General features: G+C 39.8%; 1 protein-coding gene and 1 long non-coding RNA gene across 3 annotated transcripts; both read left to right on the forward strand.

The window, feature by feature from the left end:
• Positions 1-3,994: 3,994 nt before the first annotated feature.
• LOC308410088 lies at positions 3,995-5,855 on the forward strand. 2 transcript variants are annotated; one of them, XR_013974124.1, is made up of 5 exons: positions 3,995-4,090; positions 4,257-4,433; positions 4,623-4,730; positions 4,849-5,056; positions 5,246-5,855. It is a non-coding gene; the product is annotated as an uncharacterized lncRNA (long non-coding RNA). The 2 variants fall into 2 exon arrangements; XR_013974125.1 differs by lacking the exons at positions 4,623-4,730; positions 4,849-5,056.
• A 16,766-nt stretch (positions 5,856-22,621) lies between these two features.
• On the forward strand, positions 22,622-25,543 carry LOC308410297 (uncharacterized protein). Its single transcript, XM_080903538.1, has 3 exons — positions 22,622-22,708; positions 24,672-24,767; positions 24,999-25,543. The coding sequence occupies exons 1-3, from the start codon at positions 22,637-22,639 to the stop codon at positions 25,236-25,238; spliced, it is 408 nt and encodes a 135-aa protein (XP_080759664.1). The 5' UTR covers positions 22,622-22,636; the 3' UTR covers positions 25,239-25,543.
• The last annotated feature ends 500 nt before the right edge of the window (positions 25,544-26,043 follow it).

The following is a 26,043-nucleotide window of genomic DNA, read 5'->3' on the forward strand; positions in this document are numbered from 1 at the left end:
CTTCACCCTCACATGGAAGAAGTAATCTGATTGGCATGGTGGTATGTTTGAAGCAGGTCCCTTGTGTAGCGCTGGAACCCAGTCATGATGTTTCATCCATTTCATTGGCTGGTTTGCTGCAATAATGCCAAATAATTAGCAACTCTATAAATAGAAGGTAGTTCTGCAAAATCACTCACTAGGATGTTTGTTGTAATTTGCTATGAGCTCAGAGCTCATCGAAAATAAAACTGATAGGCTATAAAGAGTTGAACATATGTAGAACTTACCGGAATGAAAATGTCTGGAGCACCAACAGATATTTGGAGATGGAAGAGAACTGCACGTCAGCTCGTCTCGCTGCTGCTATCCAGGCTAGACGCCTTCGTTTGGTAACATCGATACACGAGCTGCCTCATGTTGCTTCCAGGTGGGGAAAGAATGAAAAGACAAACCCTTTTCAAGCTTATTCTCTTGCTGGTCGTGCGATCGAACATTGCAGCCGATCACACAGCAAGAACGAACCATGTCTGTTGTGTGTGCCTTTGCTCCTTTTTCGCTTGCGCTTTGTTTAGACCCCCAAAATGGCGGATCAGGCCAAAATCCTTTCCACGCCCACCTCCATGACATCACGCTCCAAAGCCCTATAGTAGTATGCTAATTTGCGCTCACCAGGGGTGTTTTTAGCCCATTTTTGGGCTAAAATGAATCAAAGCACGCCCCAAAATTACTTACTTTTTTTTGACAATATTTGCTGTTTGTGTGACACACTACTAAAAATATTTAAAAAAAGCATACAGTACTTGGTTGAGACGTAATATTTTAACAACAAAAGTATAGATATCACCCCTCCCCGCAAAATGGTTTGTTCCAGCTCTCCCCTGCTCTGGCTCTAGCGCCCTTTGTGCCAGAGCGATGGTGGCTGAGATACAGCGGAGCGGAGGTGTGAGTGCCTGGCTTAAAACAGGACATATTAGCTGCATTTAACCTTCAGTTACTCTTTATATAGTTAGGTAGGAGTCCGCCATGTTTCTGTTTACCTGAAAAACATTACACCAGGTAACCTGCAGTGTTGAAAACGTGTTTTCCCACGATGTTTGCTACCCTACAATCCGTCCTGCTCTGTAGTAAAATCAGCGACACTTGACCAGGACGTTGCTCCCATTGAAATGTATACAGTCTGTTTAAAATGTAAAACTTAAAATTGTCCGTAGCCTGCTGTTGTTACCACTGTCCTGTTTGAAATGGAATGAGTGCATGTGCCGATATTAAACCCAAGGTACTAACTAGCTAACTGACTGCCCATTAACCTTATAACTCGTGGTGTGTGTGTGTTCATAATGAGACCACCAGGTTCATAATGGATATAAGGTTTTTTTTTGGTTTGTTTTTTAAAAAAAAAGGAGATAAAAAAAAAGATCCGTCAATCAAGAATAATGTTGGATCAGTGTTTCAATATTTATCTTTTATTAGATGTTCGTGTGGTTTGTTATTTGCCTTTTGGTTGAAAGTACACTGAGAGAGGACTTTATTAGTGATCTTCAGTATTTTTTTTCATATTAATGTAATTTTTTCATCTAATTAAATACAGTTCAAGGAGGGAGAGAGGAAAGAGGGAACGTGAGGAGATAGTACAAGGTCAGGAAGAACCAGGTAAGAAAACAGACGGAACAGTGACAGGCACAACAAACTGTTAAACTGACAAAGAGAAAAAAAAAACTAATTTTACTCACAATCTGGAAGTTTTGTTCTCCCTGTATTAAAGCTGCTATACAGAATCTGCAAAACAAACTGGGTTGAAACATTTTGACCCTCTTTAACAACATTCTAACATAACGTTATCATTGATTTTGGAGATTAAAATTATTATTTTTTTTTTTATGTGGTTCAGCCACAACTCTACTAAAATCTCAGCCAACAATAGGTAGGCCAATCTTTGGCTCATCTAGTTGTCTGTATGACTGCCGCAGTACATGCGTCACATTTGCGCACTATCAGAAAGTGCCAAACGGTGCCCTGGTGCAGTGAGGAGCTGTAAAGGGAAGCAGAATGCTCTGTTTATAAGCTAGTTTGTTCCATAGATTCTGTACAGCAGCTTTAAATGTTTTCCAAAAGCACACACACACTTATCTGTCATGGCTGTGTACCGGCAGGCAAGGAGGAAGGACCCAAAATGCAGGATTCAGTGAGGCGAAGTTGAACTCAAAGTAAACAGCTTTATTTGCAGGTTGCAGATGAACAGCGGATTTACTACACTGGGAAAATATAAACAGGGACCGAAACACAGAGCATAGCCTGAGGGCGAGTAGACATTAACAACGTAACAGAGAACAAAGGAAACACAGGGCTAATATACACACGGCAGTAAAGAGGAAAAAAACTGACCGGTTTCTTGCCAAATAGTGAGCCAAATGTGTTCACCTATATATTTCATCTAGAGTTGCTATATTAAACATTTCAGACTAAGTTACTATCCTGTAAGCACAATCAGCATTTGTAAACATATTTTTTATCATATAAAATTGTACTTCAGAAATGCATTATAAACATCCACAACTATCAATCGGAGCTTTGTTGTAAAGTGTAAAGCATAAAACCATTTATTAATGAATAATAAATATTTATAAATGCCAAATGGGAGCCTCATTGTAAAGTGTAAAGCATGACACCATTTATTTATGACTATTAAACATTTATAAATGCCAAATGGGAGTCTTATTGTAAAGTGTAAAGCATAAAACCATTTATTAATGAATAATAAATATTTATAAATGCCAAATGGGAGCCTTATTGTAAAGTGTAAAGCATAATACCATTTATTAATCACTAATAAACATTTATAAATGACAAAAGATAGCTTTGTCGTAAAGTTTAAAACATGTCAACATTTATTAAGGACTAATAAACATTTATAAATGCCAAATGGGAGCCTTATTATAAAGTGTAAAGCATAACACCATTTATTAATCACTAATAAACATTTATAATTGCCAAAAGTGAGTCTTAAATGTATAATGTCACCATTTTTAACACTTAGACCTAAATTACAATCAGTGCTTGAAATAACATTTAACTGCTGTCAAAAATGGCAATGTATTGTAAGAGTAACACATGTAACATTAAATGTGTTTTTTAAAACACCAAACAGTCACCCACTCCAAAAAAAGTTCATGCCAGACTGGTTCAAACTGGAAATATTTTTTGTATGTCCTTAAATAAGCGTCCCAGTGGTCCATCAGGGTGTTGCGCTCCAGTTTCTCCTTAAGAAAAGTCAGTTTCTCTCGCTCCTTGTTAAGAAGGGCAGTTGCAGTAGGGGCAGGATTAGAAGAAGAATCTAAAGAACAAACAATTATTAAATTACAACACTAAAATAAGTTATAATCTAAACTTGGGAAACTCAAATAAAATATTGATTAAAAACGGTTACAACTTGAATTTATAAAAAGCCACTTTGTAAAAATTATGTTATATACACATGTGGTGGTTCAGACATTTCTAAAACAAGGCAAATAATTCTTCTGTGTACTGCCTTACCAGGGTGTTTAATATAAATTTAATGATGCACATAAACAAAACTAAAAATATACAACTAAGTGATATCAATCGTTTGGAATAACCAATAGTAATAGAGCTATTCACATGTTATGTGACGTTAGTTAGCCACTGTAGCTAGCAGCCAAATGGCTCGGTAGCTAGCTAGCTAGCATTATACTCACCTTCATGTCCAACTGCTGACGTCGTTGGCTTAGTGCAATCTAGATCATCCAGTCTCTGCTTTTTGTATCTCTTCGAACGTGTGCTAACTGTGTAAGTTGCAGACGCACACAAATTTTTATCTTCTGCTCCATCCATGGCGCAGGAACTTGAACGAGCGCCTTCAGTGTGTCTGTTCGTGCCCCTTTGGCTTGACCTTCCAGAGCGCTCCACTGCCTGTCGCGCTCTGAGAGGAGGGGCTTTCCTTAATAAAGTTAACTGTGATTGGATGGTTATATAAGCTCCTCTGCGTTTAAATTAAATTTGTTTTCCCTCCCTTTGGCAGCAGAACATATTTTTTTAGCATGAATCCAGCGGGTTAGATCTACATAACAAAGTCGGAGATACATTATAACAGGTGAGACAATCCTCTCTTTTGCGTGGGACTATTTTTGATTATAGGGTTTGTTTTATATAGCATGTGAAGTTCTTTAACTCTGAACCGATTTGCACTAGACTCCCATAGAGTATTTTACGGTGTTTCGAGGTGATAATAAAATAAATTACTCATTTTTTTCCACCAGAATGTCTTTGGGAATGAGATTGCGCGCCAGAATAGAAGGAAAACAAACTAAATATAAGGCACTAAGGCTCATTAAATGGCTGCAGAAGAAACACCTGCTAAAAAAGAAGCTTAGATGTCCTGTTTGTCACCATAAGATGAAAATGATTTCCGTGGTGAAGAAAGACCAATATATGTGGTATGTATAATGCATGATAATGTAGTGCATGTAGTAAATATAACAAAATATTTCGGTTATCAATGCAAGAGGGAGCATTAACCTCTTTTCATTATTATTTTCTTCATACTTAATTTTGTGATTATCTTTTCAATTAATGCTCTTGTTTAAGGGTCCATTTCTTTACTTAACTCATTGATATGTTCTCAGGTGCTGCAAAAGAGCAAGTCATAGGAAAGTTTCCAGAACAATTAGAACTGGCTCCCTCTTTGAGAAATCAAAAACATCTCTTTTCAGTTGGATGAAGTTCATTTACAGGTATATGTAGATGTAGACATTAATAGCAATGCACCTTTCATAATTGAACACCAATACGAGACTTGTGAAATAAAATTAGGGCCTCAGTAAGTAATAATTGCCTCAATTTCTATCACAGATTTTCACAAGGGCTCAGGCTCAGACAAATAGATATGATCGATGATGAAGTGGCTGGCAGCTCCAGAACACTAAGTAGCATGGCAAGACACATTCGACATGTTTGTATACGTGCAATTAAAAGACACAGAATAAACAATGGACACCGTCTTGGTGGTGACAGAGAATTTGTGGTTATAGATGAAAGCTGTCTCCGTCATCAGCGAAAGGTTGGTAAACTCTCAGACAGGTTTGTTAGAATCAATGCAGATCTGAATGTGTCCTCTAAACATGGAAACCTTTACCATAAGTAAAAAAAATTAGTAGAAGCAACCATCTTTTTGAATGTTTCTTTGTAGATATTTAATTTTATTCTTTTTAATTTTAATTCTGTTTAATTTTATTCTTTTTGTTTTCAGTATGCACGTGGACGCTTTGGAAATGCATGGAAAAGGAAGAAATGGGTATTTGGAATGATGGGAATTAAAGACAAAAGGCGAAGGCTCGTGTTAAAACTTGTTGAAAAACGATCAAGGCGCCACCTTGTTCCTCTGATCAGACAGCATGCTAAGTTGGGTAGTGCCATTATCAGTGATGAGTGGAGAGCCTACAAGAATGTTTTGACAAACATAGGGTACAGACATTACACTGTAAATCACAGCAGGTGGTTTGTAGATCCTCAATCTGGCAGTCATACACAGCATATCGAAAGGGCTTGGATGACCATCAAAGGACATGTCCGTAGACTAAGAGGAAATCGCACTGAGAAGTTGCTGGAGGAACACCTGATGGTTCTTGAGTGGTCATCTTGGCTTGGTTCGCGACACCCTGATGGACCACTGGGACGCTTATTTAAGGACATACAAAAAATATTTCCAGTTTGAACCAGTCTGGCATGAACTTTTTTTGGAGTGGGTGACTGTTTGGTGTTTTAAAAAACACATTTAATGTTACATGTGTTACTCTTACAATACATTGCCATTTTTGACAGTAGTTAAATGTTATTTCAAGCACTGATTGTAATTTAGGTCTAAGTGTAAAAAAATCGTGACATTATACATTTAAGACTCACTTTTGGCAATTATAAATGTTTATTAGTGATTAATAAATGGTGTTATGCTTTACACTTTATAATAAGGCTCCCATTTGGCATTTATAAATGTTTATTAGTGATTAATAAATGGTGTTATGCTTTACACTTTACGATAAGGCTCCCATTTGGCATTTATAAATATTTATTATTCATTAATAAATGGTTTTATGCTTTACACTTTACAACAAAGCTCCGATTGATAGTTGTGGATATTTATAATGCATTTCTGAAGTACAATTTTATATGATAAAAAATATGTTTACAAATGCTGATTGTGCTTACAGGATAGTAACTTAGTCTGAAATGTTTAATATAGCACCTCTAGATGAAATATATAGGTGAACACATTTGGCTCACTATTTGGCAAGAAACCGGTCAGTGTTTTTTCCTCTTTCTCACCCTTAACTAATGCATAATAAACCATTAATAATGGTTTATAAAGCATTTACAGATTAATTAATAATATAGCTATAAACTATTTATTAGCATCTATAAGGGGAGCCTTATTGTAAAGTGGTACCAATATAAAAAACTGAAAAAGCTGGGTCAAAATGACCCAGAACCGTGACATTATCAGTGTTTTTCCAAACTTTTTACAGTGTGTACCACCTGAGAAAATGTCAAGCTCTCCCAAGTACCAAGCATGAAACTCATAAATCTTACAACAGTATTATTGTAACAGTAGTATTAGTAAATTAGCATCTGCAGCAGGTTGCCCTGCAGTGGAATGAACCCGCCCCCCGACCATACCAGAGCGTTCTCACTCCCGAGGCATAACATGTGGACGTTTTGTCACGTCCCGCGGCGTTCCTGAGGAACGCGAAAGGAGACCTTCGGCGTTCTTATGGTACGCGGCGGGTTATGGCTGGAATCCAGTGCAATGACGCTCCCGCGGTAGTAGACGTTCCAGACCTGTATTCCAGCCCTAAACCTAACCTTATCCCTAGCCCTGACCATAACCTTATTCCTGACCGTAACCAGGACTTTAATGATGTTAAATAGCGTGTTTCTAAGCGATTTGAAGAAAAAGAGCGAACATGTGTAGGTTCAGTCCAGACGGTTCTCATATTTCCTCTTTTTCCGAGGTCGTCATTTAGGAACGTGGTGGGTAGCCGAAAACGTAATATGGTGACGATTTGTCACCTAGCGTAAAATGTTACGCTTTGGGAGTGAGAACGGGTTGACCATACACACACAACACAGACATCACATGGGGATACAAGTCAGAGAACGGTTGCATTACAGAAAGATTTTTTCATACATTGTATACATTGTACCACAGGCAAAGTTGCCTCCATTTTTATAGTTTTTTATTAATATTTTGTACATTTGTGCATTTCAAGTATTCTTCTGTTTTTGGAGTGTATTTGTTATGTATCTGTATTATATTATACAAATTCAAATTCAAATTCAAATTTTATTTGTCACGTACACAGTCATACACAGTACGATATGTAGTGAAATGCTTGGACAACTGCTCGTGACCTAAAGAAAACAAAAAAGGAAAAGGCTATGAATAAGATAGGAAATAAATATGAAAAATTAAAAAGGGTAAATTTAACTAGGAAGGAATAAAATATAAATTAAGGTTAAAAATGAAATAACTGTACAACACAAATTAGAATGAAGGGTAAATTTAACTGGGAGAATAAGATAAAATATATAAATTAAAGTTGAAAATAAAATAACTGTACAACAAAATACACAATATAGAACTATATAAGAATGTATGAAGAAATATAAATAAATATATACACAATAACAGCAGCGTGATTTAAGTAATGAAGTGAAAACAAAGTCCAGAATGTCCAGTGTGTGTAAGAACTGTATGTGTGGGTCAGTACTGTGTGGTGTGTGATTGAGAGACCGTATCGCCTGCGGGAAGAAGCTCCTCCTCAGTCTCTCTGTGTTGGTCTTCAGGGAGCGGAATCGCTTTCCTGACCTCAGCAGAGAGAACAGTCTGTTGTTGGGATGGCTGAGGTCCTTCACGATCTTCCTGGCCTTGGTCCAGCACCGCCTGCTGTAGATTGAGTGCAGGTCAGGGAGCTCGGAGCGGATGGTGCGCTCAGCTGACCGCACAACCCTCTGTAGAGCTCGTCTGTCCTGCATGGTGCTGTTCCCGAACCAGGTTAAGATGTTTCCCGTCAGGATGCTCTCTATGGTGCACGAGTAAAAGTTCCTGAGCACCTTGGAGGGCAGTTGGAAGTCTCTCAAGCGTCTGAGGTGGTAGAGACGCCGACGGGCCTTTTTCACCACGGTGTTGATGTGACAGGACCATGACAGGTCCTGCGTGATGTGAACTCCGAGGTATTTGAAGCTGTCCACTCTCTCCACTGGGCACTCGTTGATGACGGGGGTCTGGTAGTTCCTCTCCTGCTTAGTGCTGAAGTCCACTATCAGCTCCTTTGTCTTACTGACGTTTAGAAGGAGGTTGTTCCTCTGGCACCAGTTCTCCAGATTCCTAATCTCCTTCAGGTAGGCCGTCTCGTTGTTATCAGAGATCAGGCCCACCACGACGGTGTCGTCAGCAAACTTGATGATGGTGGTGGAGCTGGTAGTGGCCACACAGTCATATGTGTACAGAGAGTACAGCAGGGGGCTCAGAACACACCCCTGGGGGGCTCCAGTGCTGAGAGTGGTGGAGGCTGAGACATGTCCGCCCATCCTTACTGCCTGTGGTCTGCCAGTTAGGAAGTTGGAGATCCACTGACACATAGATGAGCTGAGTCCCAGATGCTCCAGCTTGGTGGTGAGTGTGGAGGGAATTATGGTGTTAAATGCAGAGCTGTAGTCTATGAAGAGCATTTTAACATAATTCCCCCTTCTAGTGTCCAAGTGAGTGAGTGATGTGTGGAGGAGATGAGAGATGGCATCGTCTGTGGAACGATTTGGACGGTAAGCGAACTGTAGTGGGTCCAGTGTGTCTGGTAGTGAAGAAATGATGAAGTCTCTGACCAGGCGTTCAAAGCACTTCATCACTACTGAGGTGAGGGCTACAGGGCGATAGTCATTGAGAGAAGCAGGGTGGGGTTTCTTCGGGACAATGATGGACTCTTTGAAGCATGTGGGGATCACCGACTGAGATAAAGAGATGTTGAATATCTCAGTGAACACAGGAGCTAGCTGGTATGCGCAGTCTCTGAGGATACGACCTGGGATGCCGTCTGGTCCTGCTGCTTTCCTGGTGTTCACTCTCTTGAAGGCTCTCCTTACTTCATGCTCGGAGATGACGAGCACGTTTCCGGTGCTGGCAGTATCTTCCTGTCTGCAGCCGTTAGCGCCGCTAACACTAGCATTGTTGGAGTCCTTAGCTGCAGCCTCGAAGCGAGCATAGAAAGCGTTCAGCTCGTCTGCCAGAGTTCGTCATACCGGTTGTTGGTGCTTTATAGTCCGTTATTGTCCTTAGTCCCCGCCACAGGCTCCTAGAGTCACTCTGTTGGAGTTGTGACTCTAGTTTCCTCTCGTAGCGCTGCTTCGCCTCTTTCACCGCCCTCCGCACGTTATATGACGCGGCTTTGTACGGGTCCATGTCCCCCGTCATGAGTCCCGTGTTGTAGGCAGCGGTGCGGGATCTCAGAGCGTCGCGGATGGTTTTATTCACCCACGGCTTCTGGTTGGGAAACGTTGTGATAGTCTTTGTCTCCACGGTATCATCCGCTAGTTTCCCGATGAATCCCACAACCGCTTCCGTAAACACGTTGACATCATCATCGGAGCTGTTTCTGAACACCCAGTCTGCGTCATCGAGTGCGTCCTGTAACGCGGCCACCGATTGATCCGTCCAGCGCGCGACCTTCCTCTGAACCGGAACTTCCTGTTTCAGCCTTTGTTTGTATTTTGGGATGAGGAAGATGGCGGCGTGATCAGATTTGCCAAAAGGAGGGCGGGATTGTGCCTTGTAGCCGTCCTTGACCGTAGTGTAGCAGTGGTCCAGTGTCCTTTCACCCCTGGTGGGGCAGGTGATGTGTTGATAAAAGTTCGGCGCTGCGCGTTTGAGGTTGGCGCTATTAAAGTCCCCCGTCACAATAAGCGCAGCGTCCCGGTGTTGTGTCTGGTGCTGTGTGAGTGCCTCATGCAGCTTGCATAAGGCGGTGACCGTGTCCGCTTGTGGTGGAATATAAACGGCACTTATAATGACCGATATAAATTCCCGAGGTACATACACATTAAAAGTGAATCTCTGTCCAAAAAATGCACTCAGTTTACTTTTTACTCACTGTGAGCATCATTCATTATTCTCCCAGTAATTAAGGTTAGGATATGTATTTATTCTATTCCAATCCATTCTTCTTTAGCAGCATTTAAATAACCTTTATCAGATTTGATGGTTTTGTTACAGACTTTTCAAAAAAGTCTTTTGCTTTTCTTTCACAAATGTGGGATTAAATTGTTAAAATGTACAAAGCAGTGATGTCATGTTTTGAGACGAGGACCCAGGCACAGAGAGACTTGATGAATTTAAGCTCATGATTTAATAAAGAAATTTGCAGACTTGCACAGAGATGGTAAAATTATGATGACTGATAACGGAGACGACGACAACAGACGACGAGGACAGGGAGGAACAGGAGTTTAAATGCACCAAGGAGACATTCAGAGAAAACTCAGGGCAACTGGAGACATTTAAGGATGCAGGGACTGACGGAGACGGGGAAGACGTCTCACCCCCAAAGCTCTGATCCTAGAATCACCCCTGGCGCTCACCCCAAACCGGTAGAGCCAGATGGCCCCGCCCCTCCTTAAACAGCTTTCTTTCTGTTTAAAGGGAGTTTTTTTTCCTACTGTCAGCAAAATGCTTGCTCATAGGTGCTCATCTGATTGTTGGGGTTTCTCTGAATTATTGTGGGGTCTTTACCTTACAATAATAAGTACCTTGAGGTGACTGTTGTGATTTGGCACTACATAAATAAAATTTAATAAAAAAGTTGAATTGCCGTTCCTCTTCCCCGCTCCTTTTCTTTCCCTCTTTCTTTCTCCCGTTTCTTTTCCCCAGTCAAGTCTGTCCCGTGTTCAGCAAATGAAAATAAAATAAACAATAAAAGCAAAGGTGAATCCAATAGACCAATACAGCAAGGCTGGGATGGTCCATTTGGTAAAGTAAATCCGTTGGGCATCTTTCTTTGCCTTTAGACAATAATTCTGATGGCAAAAAAAAAAAAGTTGAATTGCTTTACACAGATAAAGCTCGAAGCAGCTCAAATTGTAGGAACCACCACTGGGCACCTACAGTACCGTCACCTAGTCAAATGTGGGGTAAAGACACAGATAATGAAATTTTGTTATTAGTAAAATATATAACGAAAACTGATTCGGTTTATTATTTTCTCTGTATGCTCTGTAGGATCTGTTCCTATTCAATTTAGCACTGGCGATTTTGCAATGCCCGTTTTCTTTTAGGTGATCATTTAGCTTAATACACATGAAAACCAGCTGATCACAGGACAGAGGTAAATCTTTAGCAGCCAGCTCACTTGCCATGCCATCACTGAAGCCGTGGAGGTATACGCCTCCAGTCTGTACCCAGAAGTCCACAGAACGGTCTGCCACACAAGGCTTTCCTTGTTTTAAATTAAACATGCAATCTGCTGCAGCGTTGGAGCTGGTCCCTTTCACAAACGCACACCGAAATCTATTGATAAACTCAGCAACGCATAAATTTTCACTTTAATTTATGACTACCTGTGCCCACAGCAACTCTCTTAGATTTGTCATGTATGTGATAATATGGTTTGCCTTGGGCTTTTTCCACCACACCAGTGAAGGCCTCTGGTGATGCCAGAGCCAACTTAGAATCATTCTCATGTACAGAATGAGAATAAAACAGGACTGGCACTATTGGTGATATGAAGAATTTCCAGGTGAGCTAGCAGAGGTGCTGCAGGCAGTCAAAGGGCACACACACACTGGAATCCCTGAGCTTAAGGGACTGTGAGTTTGTCACAGTCCCTTAAGCTCAGGGATTCCAGCTGTACGAAGAGGTTTGCACAGAAGCAAAGGTAAACGGGAAAACGTGACAGGACTGAGGCCGAGCACGCTACCTGGCTGACACAACAATCTGGCGCCGACTGAGTGACTGCTTCAGACTTAAGTAACCAACTTACTCCTCTGATCCATCCTCTGATAAGCTGCAGGTGAGTATATCAGCAACCTTGACAGGTGAGTGACTGGCAGGGAGGTGGAGAAACCAGTATGTGCTGCCTCAGAGGAAAAAGTAAAGAACATGCCAACAACACATACAGCAAGAGAAAAGAGAGAAAGAAAAGCAAGAGCAACAGAAAACAAGCAGGATAGCACAAAATAGTTAATCCATCATCTGTAAAGTATAAAAACTGTCATCAACATGTTAAATATATGCTGATTAAGCTCAGGCAGGACGAAGCACTTCATATCGAGCAATCTATCAATCCAACCAAATTAACTTCTTTTAGACCTCATTCCTACAAGACTGGTCAAATAAGTTTTACTATTAATTAATGCTTCATTTTTAAATAACTTCAATTCCTCAACAGGCCACGGGTGTTTATCATTGCATTAATAAGAGCATTACTTAATTGTCTTAGCTAATTATAGTTTGATTTCTAGTCTCCCCCTTTATTCAGAAATTCTTGAAAGAGTAGTTATAAAACAATCAACCGTAGAGGAAAAGTTTATTTGTCATGATTTAGAGGTCATCATAGCACAGAAACAGCAATGAATGTTACAAATGTTCTAATGCGCCATGACAGTAAAGTAAATTCAGTTCAATTCAGTTTTATTACATAGCATCAAATCACAACAAGAGTGGTGCTTTATATTGATTGATTGATTGAATCTTTATTTTGAACATGTTGAAAAAGTATAAAAAAAAAAATAGAATTAAAAGAGACAAATGAACAAAGCAAACAAAAGGAAAGCGAGCAACCACAACTCCAAATAACGTCCATGTTCAAAAAGGAGCAGGAAGAAGCATAAGCTTATTTAATCCCACCCCTTTTCCACTATCTAGTATCAATAGACTACAGAAATACCTCCTTGTAATTACATTATATGTTATGTGTAATTTTTTTTTTTTTTTTTTTTTTTTAATATATACACATATATGTTTCTATCTATCCATACCTACGTATATACACACATACGCACATATACACATTTTCAATAACCCCATTAACACCTGAAGGATACACAACCTACAATTTTATATATATATATATATATATATATATATATATATATATATATATATATATATACATATATATATATATATATATATATATATATACACATATATACATACATACATATATACATATATATATATATACATATACACATATATATATATACACATACATACATACATACATATACATACATATACACATACACATATACCCATACCAACAAACCCGTGCATGCGCACACACATGAAAATATTAGACAAGAACACCCTATCAAATCTCTACCTTTTCCCTGTACCCTGTAAAAACCATATCCTTAAACCGCTTTTTAAACTGCGCCATGCTTGGACATTGCTTCATATCTTTACTTAGTCTGTTCCACAGCTTCACTCCACACACAGAGATGCAAAAACTTTTTAATGTTGTACGGATACGAGGATGTTTTAAATTTAATTCCCCCCTCAAATTGTATCCCCGTTCCCTTTTAGAAAACATTTTTAGAATATTGTCAGGAAGCAGGTTATTTATTGCTTTATATATAATTTGTGCTGTGAGAAAATGAACCAGATCTGTGAATTTTAGAATTTTTGATTTTAAGAATAGTGGATTTGTATGATCTCTGTAACCAGTTTTATGGATTATCCTTATGGCCCTTTTTTGTAATAAAGATTGATGATAGCGAACATTTGTAAGTATTGCCCCAAACCTCTGCACAGTAATTCAAATACGGTGCAATCAGGGAACAATAGAGAATGTGGAGTGATTTGTGGTCCAGAATGTGTTTTACTTTACTCAAGATTGAGACACTTCTTGAAATTTTGTTATGTATATGATTTATATGAGACTTCCAGTTTAATTTATCATCTATAATCACACCAAGAAACTTATGTTCAAGTACTCTTTCAATTTCCACACCATCTACATGAATCTGCACTTGTGCATTTCTAAGGGAATTCCCAAATAAGATAATTTTAGTTTTACTTAGATTTAGCGATAGTTTGTTCCTGTTAAACCATTTTTTAATTTTGCACATTTCTGAAGTAATTGTATCCAGCAGCTCCTTTAGATTCCCCCCAGAACAAAAAATATTTGTGTCATCTGCAAATAATACTAATTTTAATATATCAGATGCCTTACAAATATCATTTATATAAATAATAAATAATTTTGGACCCAGTACAGAGCCTTGTGGAACACCACAAGCAATGTCCAAGCATGATGAGGAATGGACACCCAGCTTCACAAATTGTTTCCGGTCACTTAAATAATTTTTCACCCATTGCAGTACAACCCCCCTAATCCCATACCGTTCCAGTTTATTAATTAATATGTCATGATTGATTGTGTCGAATGCTTTCTTGAGATCCAGAAATACTCCAGCTGCATACTGTTTCTGATCTATAGCATTCGTAATCTCCTCAATTGATTCGATTAATGCCAGAGATGTTGATCTTTTTGATCTGAATCCATATTGACTGTCAGAGAGTAATTTATATTTATCTAAGAATTTGTCTAATCGTTTATTAAACAGGTTTTCTAGGATTTTGGAGAATTGTGGTAGTAAAGAAACAGGCCTGTAATTTGTGAAGTGGCGTCTATCCCCGGTTTTATACAGCGGCACAACTTTAGCTATTTTCATTTTGTTTGGCACTTTTCCCGTCTGAAATGATAAGTTGCAAATATATGTTAGAGGTCCTACAATTCCTTCAATGACCTTCTTGACGATTTTCATGTCAATATCATTACAATCAGTGGATGTTTTATATTTACACATGTGTACAATGTCAATTATTTCTTTTTCCTCCACTGATGTGAGGAACATTGAGTTAGGGTTCCTATCAATCAGGTTTTCACTACATTCTACTGATGGCAGTGACTCAGGAATTTGTTCTGCCAGTTTTGGTCCAATATTTACAAAATAATGATTAAAGCTGTTGACCTTATCAGCAGTGTTTTCCATAATATTGCCATTATCGATAAAGTATTGTGGATAACTTTGTTGTCCAGAATTATTTTTAATGATACCGTTTAAAACATCCCATATTCCTTTCATATTATGTTTATTGTTGTTCAATATTTTACTATAATACTCCTTTCTACATACACGTATAATATTGGTCAACTTATTTTTGTATTTTTTATATTTATTTTCAGCATCTTTTGTTCTTTGTTTTAGGTATTCCCTATAGAGTGTATTTTTCTTTTTACATGCATTTTGTAAACCCTTAGTGAGCCATGGTCTATCTGAATATTTGTGCTTTCTGTTGTATTTTATTGTTGGACAGTTTTTATCGTACAACTCCATGAATATTCTTAAAAATATGCCATATGCAATATCAATATCAGCTTCTTTGTACACCTTGTCCCAGTCCTGATTTAATAGATCGTTCTTAAATGCAGTCATAGTTTCTTCTGTCCTTACACGTCTGTATCTCAGTTGTTCTTCATGCTGATTTTTCTTATAATTAGTGTCATAAACTGCAAAAACTGGTAGGTGATCACTGATGTCATTAATTAATATTCCGCTCACAATGTTGTTTTCCATATTGTTAGTGAAAATATTGTCAAGTAAGGTGGCACAATGTGGTGTAATTCTGCTAGGCCTGGTTATTTTAGGATGTAAACTCAAACTGTACATAGTGTTTAGGAATTCGTCGGTCATTTTATGTTTTTTTGGATTCAACAGGTCAATATTAAACTCACCACAGATAAACACAACTTTTTGATTTGTTTTAGAGAATATTTCCTCTATGAAGTCATTAAATACTTGAATACTAGAGCCAGGTGTTCTATATATACAGCTAATTATTACATTTTTTTCTTTTTCCTTATAAATTTCAATTGTTATACATTCTAGTAAATTATCAATTACAGTTGTCATACTTTCTACCACCTTGTAGTTTAGGTTTTTATCCACATACACAGCTACTCCCCCTCCACTCTTGTTCCTTCTATTTACAAAATTCACTTCATATCCCTCCAGTCCAAAGTCCATTCCTTTCTCCGCATTGATCCATGTTTCAGAAATGGCAATAATTCCAAATGGATTTGTCAACTCATTTAGATATTCCTTTATATTGTTGAAGTTGGCATACAGACTTCTGCTATTAAAATGGATTATTGATCATTTATTTTCCGTGTTGATGGTGTGCTTAAACTGTTCATCAGTGAAGTAGCAGCAGTTACAGCTGATGTTGTAGAAGAAATTATTTTCCGGGTCTATATCCTTTTCTAAGTCTAGAACATTATGGTCTGTGTATCGAAATGTTCTCAGTTCCAGATTATCATAAAGAGAATTCCAATGAGTCATGTTGATATTGTTGCCGGATGCAGATGAAGTTCTTTTGGACTGTGCCATGTGTTGTGTTGTGTGTCACGTCACATGTGTATTCATACCTCCAGAGTAAGTTGACCTCAGTATTTGTCCAGCTCTTCCATATTTCTGATGACCAACACTTTGGCTTGTTCCGGTGTTCCATTGAGTTTAATGAATACTTTGCAGTTGGTGGTCCATGTATTTTGAATTTTTCCCTGTTTCTTCAAGTAACGTGCTTTCCTGGCAATGTCCGCATTTCTTTTTATCAGATGTTCGTTCATGAAGACATCGGATCCTTTCAGTTTCCTTCCTTGTTTTAACAGTGCTGTTTTCTGTTTTCTGTTTGCAAATCTCACAATGATGGCTGGTTTGTTACCGTCATTTTTTCGGGGTAGAGGGTGGCAAGCCTCAATGTTGTTATAATCCACTTCCACACCTTTGGACCGTAGAAAGGTAACCACTTGATGCTCCGTGGAGTTGACATCTTCCTCTCCTGGCCCTCCTACATTGTCAGTGGCGACCGCCCGGGCGTATGACCGGGGTTTGATGCGAAGCCCCGTGATGATAACATCGTTCATCCGGGTGTACTGCTCCAAATCCGCCACTCTGTTCTCCAGGTACGCCAGCCGCCGATCCTTCTCGGCGTTCTGGATGCGGAGAGCCTTAACTTCCTCGACCAGGTCCAGGATGGCTTTCTGCTGCAGTTTGACAGTAGAAATCTCCTCTGTCATAAACTCCAGCGACTTCTTAATATCGTCTCCTTCCTCGGCTGACAGAACTTTTTTCGGGCCCATGCTGAGAGACGCTCTCGTAGCTTTGCCGTGACGACCGGCTAGCTACTTCCCAGAATCCTTTGCTTGAATTCCGAATCCTTTGCTTGAATTCCAGAATCCTTTGCTTGAATTCCGAATCCTTTGCTTGAATTCCAGAATCCTTTGCTTGAATATCATAAGGCTCTGCCTCCCATTCTACTTCTAAATACTCTGGGAACCACAAGTAAGCCTGCAGTCTGAGAGTGAAGTGCTCTGTAGTACTATAGTAGTACTATACTACATGCAGTACTACAGGTTCATTAAGATTAAATGGGGCCTGATTATTCAAGACCTTGTATGCGAGGAGAAGGATTTTAAATTTGATTGTGGATTTACCAGAGAGCCAATATGGGAGCTATACGCTCTCTCTTTCTGCAACTGGAGATGCATTTTCCTTTATTTTATCCAGAATTAAGAGATGGGATGTAGAGGCTTAGGCATATTTGTAAATGGTAAGCAGACTAATGCTTATATATGGCTTTTTCTCAAGCATTCAAAATGCTTTATACAACATGCCTCATTCACCCATTCATACAAGCACTTTTTTCTGCACCTAAGTGATTTTCATTTAACAATCGTACATTTTCACAATCCCAGAAAGCGCATTAGAGAGCAACGTGGGGTTCAGTATCAACACCAACAGGTCTCAGATGTATCACAGGTACACACAAGTATGCATACACATGCTCCGACAAATGCGATCCTCCTTTTCCCCAGATTTAAAGGATGCTTCGTTTTAATATTACTCTTATTACTCTTTCTGGGTCACAAAATAAACTTTTAAGATATTTTCAGGCGAGAATGTAGCTGTGTAATGCTCAAATATCTACTCAATTTGTCAAAATATCACATATTTGCAAAAGTGCTTCAATGTTTTCGGAGACCTCTGTTATCCGACAGCTGATCAGGAGATCAAGGCCTGCTAGAGCCGGCGAGCACAGCTAACCCTGGTGTATCTTTTGCTACTCAGGTTAAACATGATATAGTTAGTTATAGCTATGGATTGAAAATACCCCCCACACCACACCCCACCCCAAACGGCTGCACCTCCCGAAACATTTTGTCTGGGCTCTTATCTCACTTTTTTATTTCAAACAATCAACAGAAAATTTCACAGACATAGTTTTATGTGAGGTTTTTAAGGCTGTGGTGTTATTTTTTAAGTAACATGAGCCCAGCGGCAGCAGCAACGCTAGGCTAACACTAACTAGCTAGTAAGAATATAAACCTGGTGCTAAACTAAGAGAAGCCACAAAATCAGTTTGAATAAGAGTAAACATTTACTCACCAAGTCAGTGTATCAGGTAAAGATTCACAGCAATGACAACAATAACGCGCTCTACTGTGAACGCTCAAAGCGGCCGCATGCGCAAAAGAAGACGTCACACACAACGCGCTCTGTTTAGACCCAGAGCAAACTATTGTTTGACTGATGGCCTTAATATAAAGACTTCAGACTTTACGTTTCCCAATTTTTGCTTTAAGTTATTTTGTTATTGACATAATAATGTAAATAACCTAATAATGATCCTTACTGCTGTTTTAGAGGAGCGCTGCTTCAAAGGATAGCTGCAGATTTCTGTCAGAATCTGCAGATTACAGGACAAATAAAATGTTCACATTTCTCCAACGCTGTCTTCCCAACAGTTTCACTGACATCTACACTGGATGGCCAGGAAGCGTTCGCGACGTCTTCTCCGGCGCTGATAATTGGCGTCTGTTTTGTGTCAGTGACGTAAAAGACGGATTTAATGCGACATGACCATCAAACAGCAGTCGCTTTCTGAAACATCAGATATGTATCGGATTCAGGACCACATACGAAAGTGACCCAGATCGGATTTGAAAATATTGGATTTGTGCCGTTCACACTGTCACACCATGATCGGATACACTGAAAAAAGTGATATTGTCTCCTTTTAAATATAGCATATTATATTTTGGTATATCTTGTCAATTCAAATGAGTAATTCCTGTCTACATATATAATTCGAGTAACTCCAGAATACATTCCCTGCGTTTTAATCCAATTAATTTTAGTTAATTAAATGTAGCTCAAAATGCTTAAGTATGTTTTTCATAGCATCCTGCTGGGCCATTTTGCGCATGCGTTAGGACAGGCCACCATTTTGCGCGCGGACTGAAAAAGCGGACGCTTTGTGTGCTGCAAGCAGGCTCAAGTTAATCGCACAACTTCATATAAAGGTGGTCTAGCTTCGGTAAGTAAACCTTTTACGGTCGTTTTTGTTTTAGTTTTTTTTACCTCAGTCAAAGCATGTTGACTCTTTAAGACGTGTGCACATGGAGAAAGAAGTCTAAGTAGTTGTACAACTCTGAACTTTGTCGTGATTTGACTTAAGCTAGCTATGTGCTCTATTAGCTACTATTATATTACTATACTAGCTCTATTAAAAGAGTAATTGTATTGATGCGTTAAAATGTCATATGTTTTTAGCTTAGTTCTGGTGGCACACTTTGTACTAACAAATTATGGAACGAGGCAATTTCTCTGTTGTAGTTAGCTGTAAAGTTCACTGTACAGTCGCCTGCAGTTTTAAGTTGAGAAATCGTCCCTCCCGCCACAACATTGGCATTAAGGAATAGTCGGGCGGGGGAGGGGGCTTCTGAACGCACCTGCACAGTCAGGGTGCAGTAGGAAATAAATAAGTAGGATTGGCGTTGCACAACGTCTTTTGTGCAGAAACAAATAATGGTTGTAAACTGTGGAGGAGAATAACTCAGTGGTTGCCAAAAATGTGAGATCAAAAGGCACTGAGAGTGATGTTTGTCAGAACTGAAATTAACTCAGAAAAGAAGTTGCTTCACTTGATAGAGCTGAGTGCGAGACCTGTCAGCGGTCTGGTTTAGCATTTGAAGCCTCGCTACCTGCTTCCAAACCGCTGCATTTAATCTCAGAGAAAACTAACACAGAGAAGTAAAGCAAGTGTGTAAGTTCATCTCTTTATGTTTGCATAGTATTTTCATGTTGAGCTTAACAACCGATGTATGGAGCCACAGCTGGACTGGCTGTCGGAGTTTTGTATTGTGGGGGAAAGGAAGCGATTTGTTTCGTACTTCAGCTAGAATGAAAAAAAGACACAAAGCTGGAGTTATTCGGTGTCTTCATGCTAAACAGCTAAAACTTCTTCCCTCATTCTCCCCCCTCCCTCTCCTGTTGCTACTTCAATCATGAAACTGATCGATTATCAGGTGATCGGCTTTTCTGTCGCTAGTCTCTCTCATTTGTTAGTCACCCAGTTTGCGCTAGAAAGAGGAAAACGGCAGATAAACAACAGCAGCACGTTTAAGCTTGATAAGCTGTTGCTAGAATTTTTTTAATATTACTTCTAGTATCCGCTTATGTTTTCTGGAGCCACAGCCGTAATAGCTGCTGGTCATGATAGTTTGGATATGTGGTGAGAAGGAAACATGAAGGTGAAACCAGGAGAAATTTTTACTGAATCATTAGATCTGAACAGGTAATGAAGAAACAGGTTTACATTTTAGGTGACATGAATGAGTTGAAGGGAAGTTATGAACTGTTTCTGAGAGACAAATAACACCAGGATCCTTTTTTATGTAGCTGACAGCTGGTAACTGTGCAGGGGCGGATCTAGCAAAGTTTTGCCAGGGGCCAGGTAGGGCATTAACAGGGAAAGGGAGACACAAAGACATAATTTTCTTTCTTATTCTCATTTAAAGTGTCTAGCTTTTAATAAATAATTATTCTAAATCTTACTACCAAAGTGGTGATCTGGTTAAATGTATAGAGATCCATTATTGTATGTAGTAAATATTAAGTCTAATATATGCCCTAGTAATAGTAGTACATATAGCACTTTTTCCTTTGGGAAGGTACGCTGTCTGCGCTGTCTGCCACTGTATTGAAGAAAAATGTTGAATCTAATTATTATAGAAAAATAATTGATTTCTGTGCATTAAAGTAGATTACGTCAATTAAGCATTATCAGGCGGAGGGTGCGGGGTGATTTCCTAATATTTTTGCTGGGAGTTGGCAGCCCTATTAGTTAGTTTAATATTTCTATGTACTGTTTAGAATACCTGAATAAGGAGGATGGTGTAAGTTTTTTAGGTTGATCAGTATTGCTGAAGTATAAAATATTTTGGGTGCAGTGTATTTTTTGCATACAGGTATAACAGAATAGCTTTAATGTTTTGTTTTTAAAACTGAGTATGAACTTATACAAAATGCAGCAAAATATTTATAAAAACAGTTTTATTTATTATAAAATACACTATATCGGATTCATATCGGCAGATAATCAAATTTGATATCGGTATCGGACATAAAAAAGTGGTATCGTGCCATCTGTAGTTTGCACAGAGGCACAAGTAATATTTGTTTTGTTACAAGGGAGTATCATGAAGTAATGCACTAATGGCTTGGAAACGGTAATTGTTTGTCTTTCTAAAGTTTTTATTTTATTTTATTTGTCTTCCTTTTCTGGCAGATTTTCTTCCCCTTATGTGTTACTGTTTATTCAAGAAGATGGTGTTATTTTGGTAAGTACATGCAAATTCCTTACATATTTATCACAACAGTATTTGTCACAGTATTGCAGGGACAAGTTTATCTATCTCATCTTAAGGGTTCTTGTGATTATTAATATTGATATTAATTAATATCAATTAATATATATGATTAAATTTCTTTTATCCAGGACAAAAGAAAAAAAAACTTGCGAAAGTGAAATGAAAAACAGGAATTTAGTTCTTGTGAGTTAAGAGGATGCAGAGCATAGGGTTAGATGGAGGTGGATCATTCACTGTGGTGATCCCTGAAGGAAACAGCCAAGAGAAAGAGGATCAGATTGCAAAAAAAATGTGGTTTGTGTGCATACATGAGTCTTTATGGTACCCACAGGACTCCTGAAGTACAAGTACTCTGAAGTTTGCAGAGCAATTTCAGAGATGTTTGGGGCTTACATGGCAAGCATGTTTTTAGTTGCACATCTAAATTTTCTCTGCTCTCTGTTGCTGATGGCAGAGTTCTGCCCCGCTGACCTCACAGGTGAGACACTCCCACCAGTGGACAAAGAGCACAGGAAAATGTGTTGCCAACCACCTGAAACAGACAAATATCTGCTTTTTAAAACCCTTTAAACCCGTTAAATGGACTGATGCCATTCATTTCTTCTTTGATTAACAGTAGTAACATCCTTCATGCACTGTATACTAACCCATATGATAATCATGCTTTATGAAGTGATGGCAATTGCATTGTAGCATTTAATGAAGAAATAACAAAATAATCATACCGGTGATTAAGCACCAGTCTTCTTTTTTTCTGTGTGTGTGTGTGTGGTGTGTGTGTGATACAGGTAAATGCTGAATTCCAGTGTATTACAACACTTCAACTGGAGACGACCTTCGCGGCACAGTTGGACAGAATTACACCTCAGTTGATGACAGTTTTCCAGAAGAAGGGCGGTGTTTCTGGGCAGAAACTTGCCCACCACTTGCAGATCATGCAAGAGGTAAATCTGAATATTGCAAATTCTATTTGGATTTCTTTTGTCTTAAGTGGCAGGTGACTGGTGAGTCCAATAAGCCGTTTTAGGTGACCAGCCAAACAATCTAAATTTTGAAATTTCATATATAAATTTTATTTACTATGTTTGAACTGAGATGAGATTCTGAGGCCACCAAAGCGAAAGCCCTCCGCCACTTGGCTGCGCCTAGAAATCCTGTCCATAAAAATTATGAACAGAACCGGAGACAAAGGGCAGCCCTGGCGAAGCCCATCACCCACCGGGAACGAGTCCGACTTATTGCCGGCAATGCGAACCAAGCTCTTGCAACGGTCGTATAGGGATCGAATGGCCCGTAGCAATGGGCCAGACACCCCATATTCCCGCAACACCTCCCACAGGACACCCTGAGGGACACGGTCGAATGCCTTCTCCAAGTCCACAAAACACATGTAGACTGGTTGGGCAAACTCCCATGCACCCTCAAGTATCCTGTAGAGGATAAAGAGCTGGTCCAGTGTTCCGCGACCAGGACGAAAACCGCATTGTTCCTCCTGTATCCGAGGTTCGACTAACGGACGAACTCTCCTTTCCAGCACCCTGGCATAGACTTTCCCAGGGAGGCTGAGGAGTGTGATCCCCCTGTAGTTGGAACACACCCTCCGGTCCCCTTTCTTAAAGATGGGGACCACCACCCCGGTCTGCCAGTCCACAGGTACTGCCCCTGATCTCCACGCAACATTGCAGAGGCGTGTCAACCAGGACAGCCCTACAACGTCCAGAGCCTTCAGGAACTCGGGGCGGACCTCATCAACACCAGGGGCTCTGCCACCAAGGAGTTGTTTAACTGCCTCAGTGACCTCGCCCCCGGAAATTGGCGGGTCATTCCCCTCATCCCCAGACTCTGCTTCCTCCTCGGAAGACGTGTCAGTGGGATTAAGGAGGTCCTCGAAGTATTCCTTCCACCGCCTGACAATTTTCTCAGTCGACGTCAGCAGCGCTCCGCCAGCACTATACACAGTGCAGGTAGAGCACCGCTTTCCCCTCATCTCTGATTTTTGCAGATGATGTGGTTCTGTTGGCTTCATCGGGTGAGGGCCTCCAGCTCACACTGGAACGGTTCGCAGCCGAGTGTGAAGCAGTCGGAATGAGGATCAGCACCTCCAAATCTGAGGCCATGGTTCTCAGCCGGAAAAGGGTGGAGTGCCCACTCCGGGTCGGGGATGAGTTCCTGCCACAAGTGGAGGAGTTCAAGTATCTCGGGGTCTTGTTCGCGAGTGATGGGAGAAGGGAGCCGGAGATCGACAGACGGATTGGGGCTGCAGCTGCAGTAATGCGGACGCTGCACCGGTCCGTCGTGGTGAAGAGGGAGCTGAGTGTAAAAGCGAAGCTCTCAATTTACCGGTCGATCTACGTCCCTACCCTCACCTATGGCCACGAGCTGTGGGTAGTGACCGAAAGAACGAGATCGCGGATACAAGCGGCAGAAATGAGCTTCCTCCGAAGGGTGGCTGGCCTCTCCCTTAGAGATAGGGTGAGAAGTTCGGCCATCCGGGAGGGGCTCAGAGTAGAGCAGCTGCTGCTCCACATCGAAAGGAGCCAGCTGAGGTGGTTCGGGCATCTGACAAGGATGCCCCCTGGGCGCCTCCTGGGTGGGGTGTTCCAGGCATGTCCCACCGGGAGGAGGCCCCGGGGCAGACCCAGGACACGCTGGAGAGATTATATCTCTCGGCTGGCCTGGGAACGCCTTGGTATTCCCCCGGACAAGCTGGAGGAGGTGGCTGGGGAGAGGGAGGTCTGGGCCTCTTTGCTTAGGCTGCTGCCCCCGCGACCCGGCCCCGGACAAAGCGGATGAAGATGGATGGATGGATGGATGTTTGAACTGACATATGATAAAATTTACTTATTGCGAATTTCAGACATTGTTCTTTTTTCCAAATTGGTTTAATCAGCAACTCTCTTTAAACAGGCTGAAAGTGATGTTAAAGTGAAAAGGGAAGCAGTTCTCAGGGCACTTTGCCTCTACCTTGGTGAAGAGGACGGAAGCCTTATTCGGGAGTTCTTTGTAAGTCATTTAAGTCATTGTAAGCAATTCATCTATACACACACTTTTTAGATAGATATCTGTGTGTGTGTATTACTTACACACACACACACACACACACACACACACACACACACACACACACACACACACACACACACACACACACACACACACACACACAAACGACTAGATTGGAATTTAATTGTAGAGTTAATTGTTTTTTCTTTTACCTTTTTATTAAATGTTTAGGACATTGAAGGAGATGATATCCAGAGAGACCTGAAGAAGCACACCATGGGCATTTATGTCATCAACAGGGAGGATGGACAAAATGGACATTATGATGACATTGGAATATTTGTTGAAGGGGAGATAGTCATGGACAACATTGGATCTCTGGCCCAAGCTTGTGCATTGATGCTTGGAGTAATCTATGCACTAAACCTAGCCTTCCCCAAGGAATTGAAGGACTATTATGAATTCATTTAGAAAGTGTTGATGGGATTGGACGGTGAAAAGCTCTCCCCCAAAGTCTTTGGGCTGAAGAACAAAATTGCTACTGGATAGGAAGATTTCTAAAACCACACATCAAGAGAATGCTGTTATGTAAATTACCAATGACTGGTGCTCTTGTGAATAGGAGTGAAACTCTTGTACAACCATCATTTGTTCTGTGTTATGTTTTGATTGAACATTTTAACTTTCAATAATGAATGTTTCACATGTGGTACATTTGAGTAGCTTGAAGAGCAACTTTGTAATTATTCAGTTATAGCTGCTGCCCTGCGTATAATCAGTGTTAACTCAACCGAATTTTAAAAAAAACAAAAAAAACATTCATGATTACCACACTGCAGCACACTGGTAACACTTTAAAGACTATTAATTGTTTTGAAGCGAGTATGTTAGGTCAGAAAATATGTAAAACATTCAGAATCTTCAAGGAAGGACTAGAATGGAAAGACAGTGGTCAATAAGCAGTAAGGAAAACACAAGTTTAATTTTAAGTCTAATTACCTTATTAAAATGCAATTTCTAAATATGGATCGCAGAACAGCAAGTCTGAAACTGGTTAGTTTGTGGATGCATCAGTTTCTAATTGTGATACTTTATACTGCTGGCAGTGTTTTATTCTTTTATGTAAGGAGTTTTGTTTTGTTTTTTTTTTGTTTTTTTTTTATAGAGGAAGAGAAACATTGGTTAACCTTTCCCTTGTCTGTTGTTTCTGTTTTGTTTGAATACAGCTTTTTAAAGCTACTAGTTCATGGGCAAAAGTTTTGTAATTTGTATTATA

Source organism: Rhamphochromis sp. 'chilingali' (genome assembly GCF_963969265.1).
Source record: "Rhamphochromis sp. 'chilingali' genome assembly, chromosome: 14".
In the NCBI taxonomy this organism is placed as follows: Eukaryota; Metazoa; Chordata; class Actinopteri; order Cichliformes; family Cichlidae; genus Rhamphochromis; species Rhamphochromis sp. 'chilingali'.

What these genes read in the sequence shown, in the direction of transcription:
- LOC308410297 (XM_080903538.1), top strand. Translation starts at nt 22,637, where the DNA reads ATGACAGTTTTCCAGAAGAAGGGCGGTGTTTCTGGGCAGAAACTTGCC. An exon ending in ACTTGCAGATCATGCAAGAG is followed by an intron (nt 22,709 to 24,671) that starts GTAAATCTGAAT and finishes CTCTTTAAACAG; the next exon opens with GCTGAAAGTGATGTTAAAGT. An exon ending in GCCTTATTCGGGAGTTCTTT is followed by an intron (nt 24,768 to 24,998) that starts GTAAGTCATTTA and finishes TTAAATGTTTAG; the next exon opens with GACATTGAAGGAGATGATAT.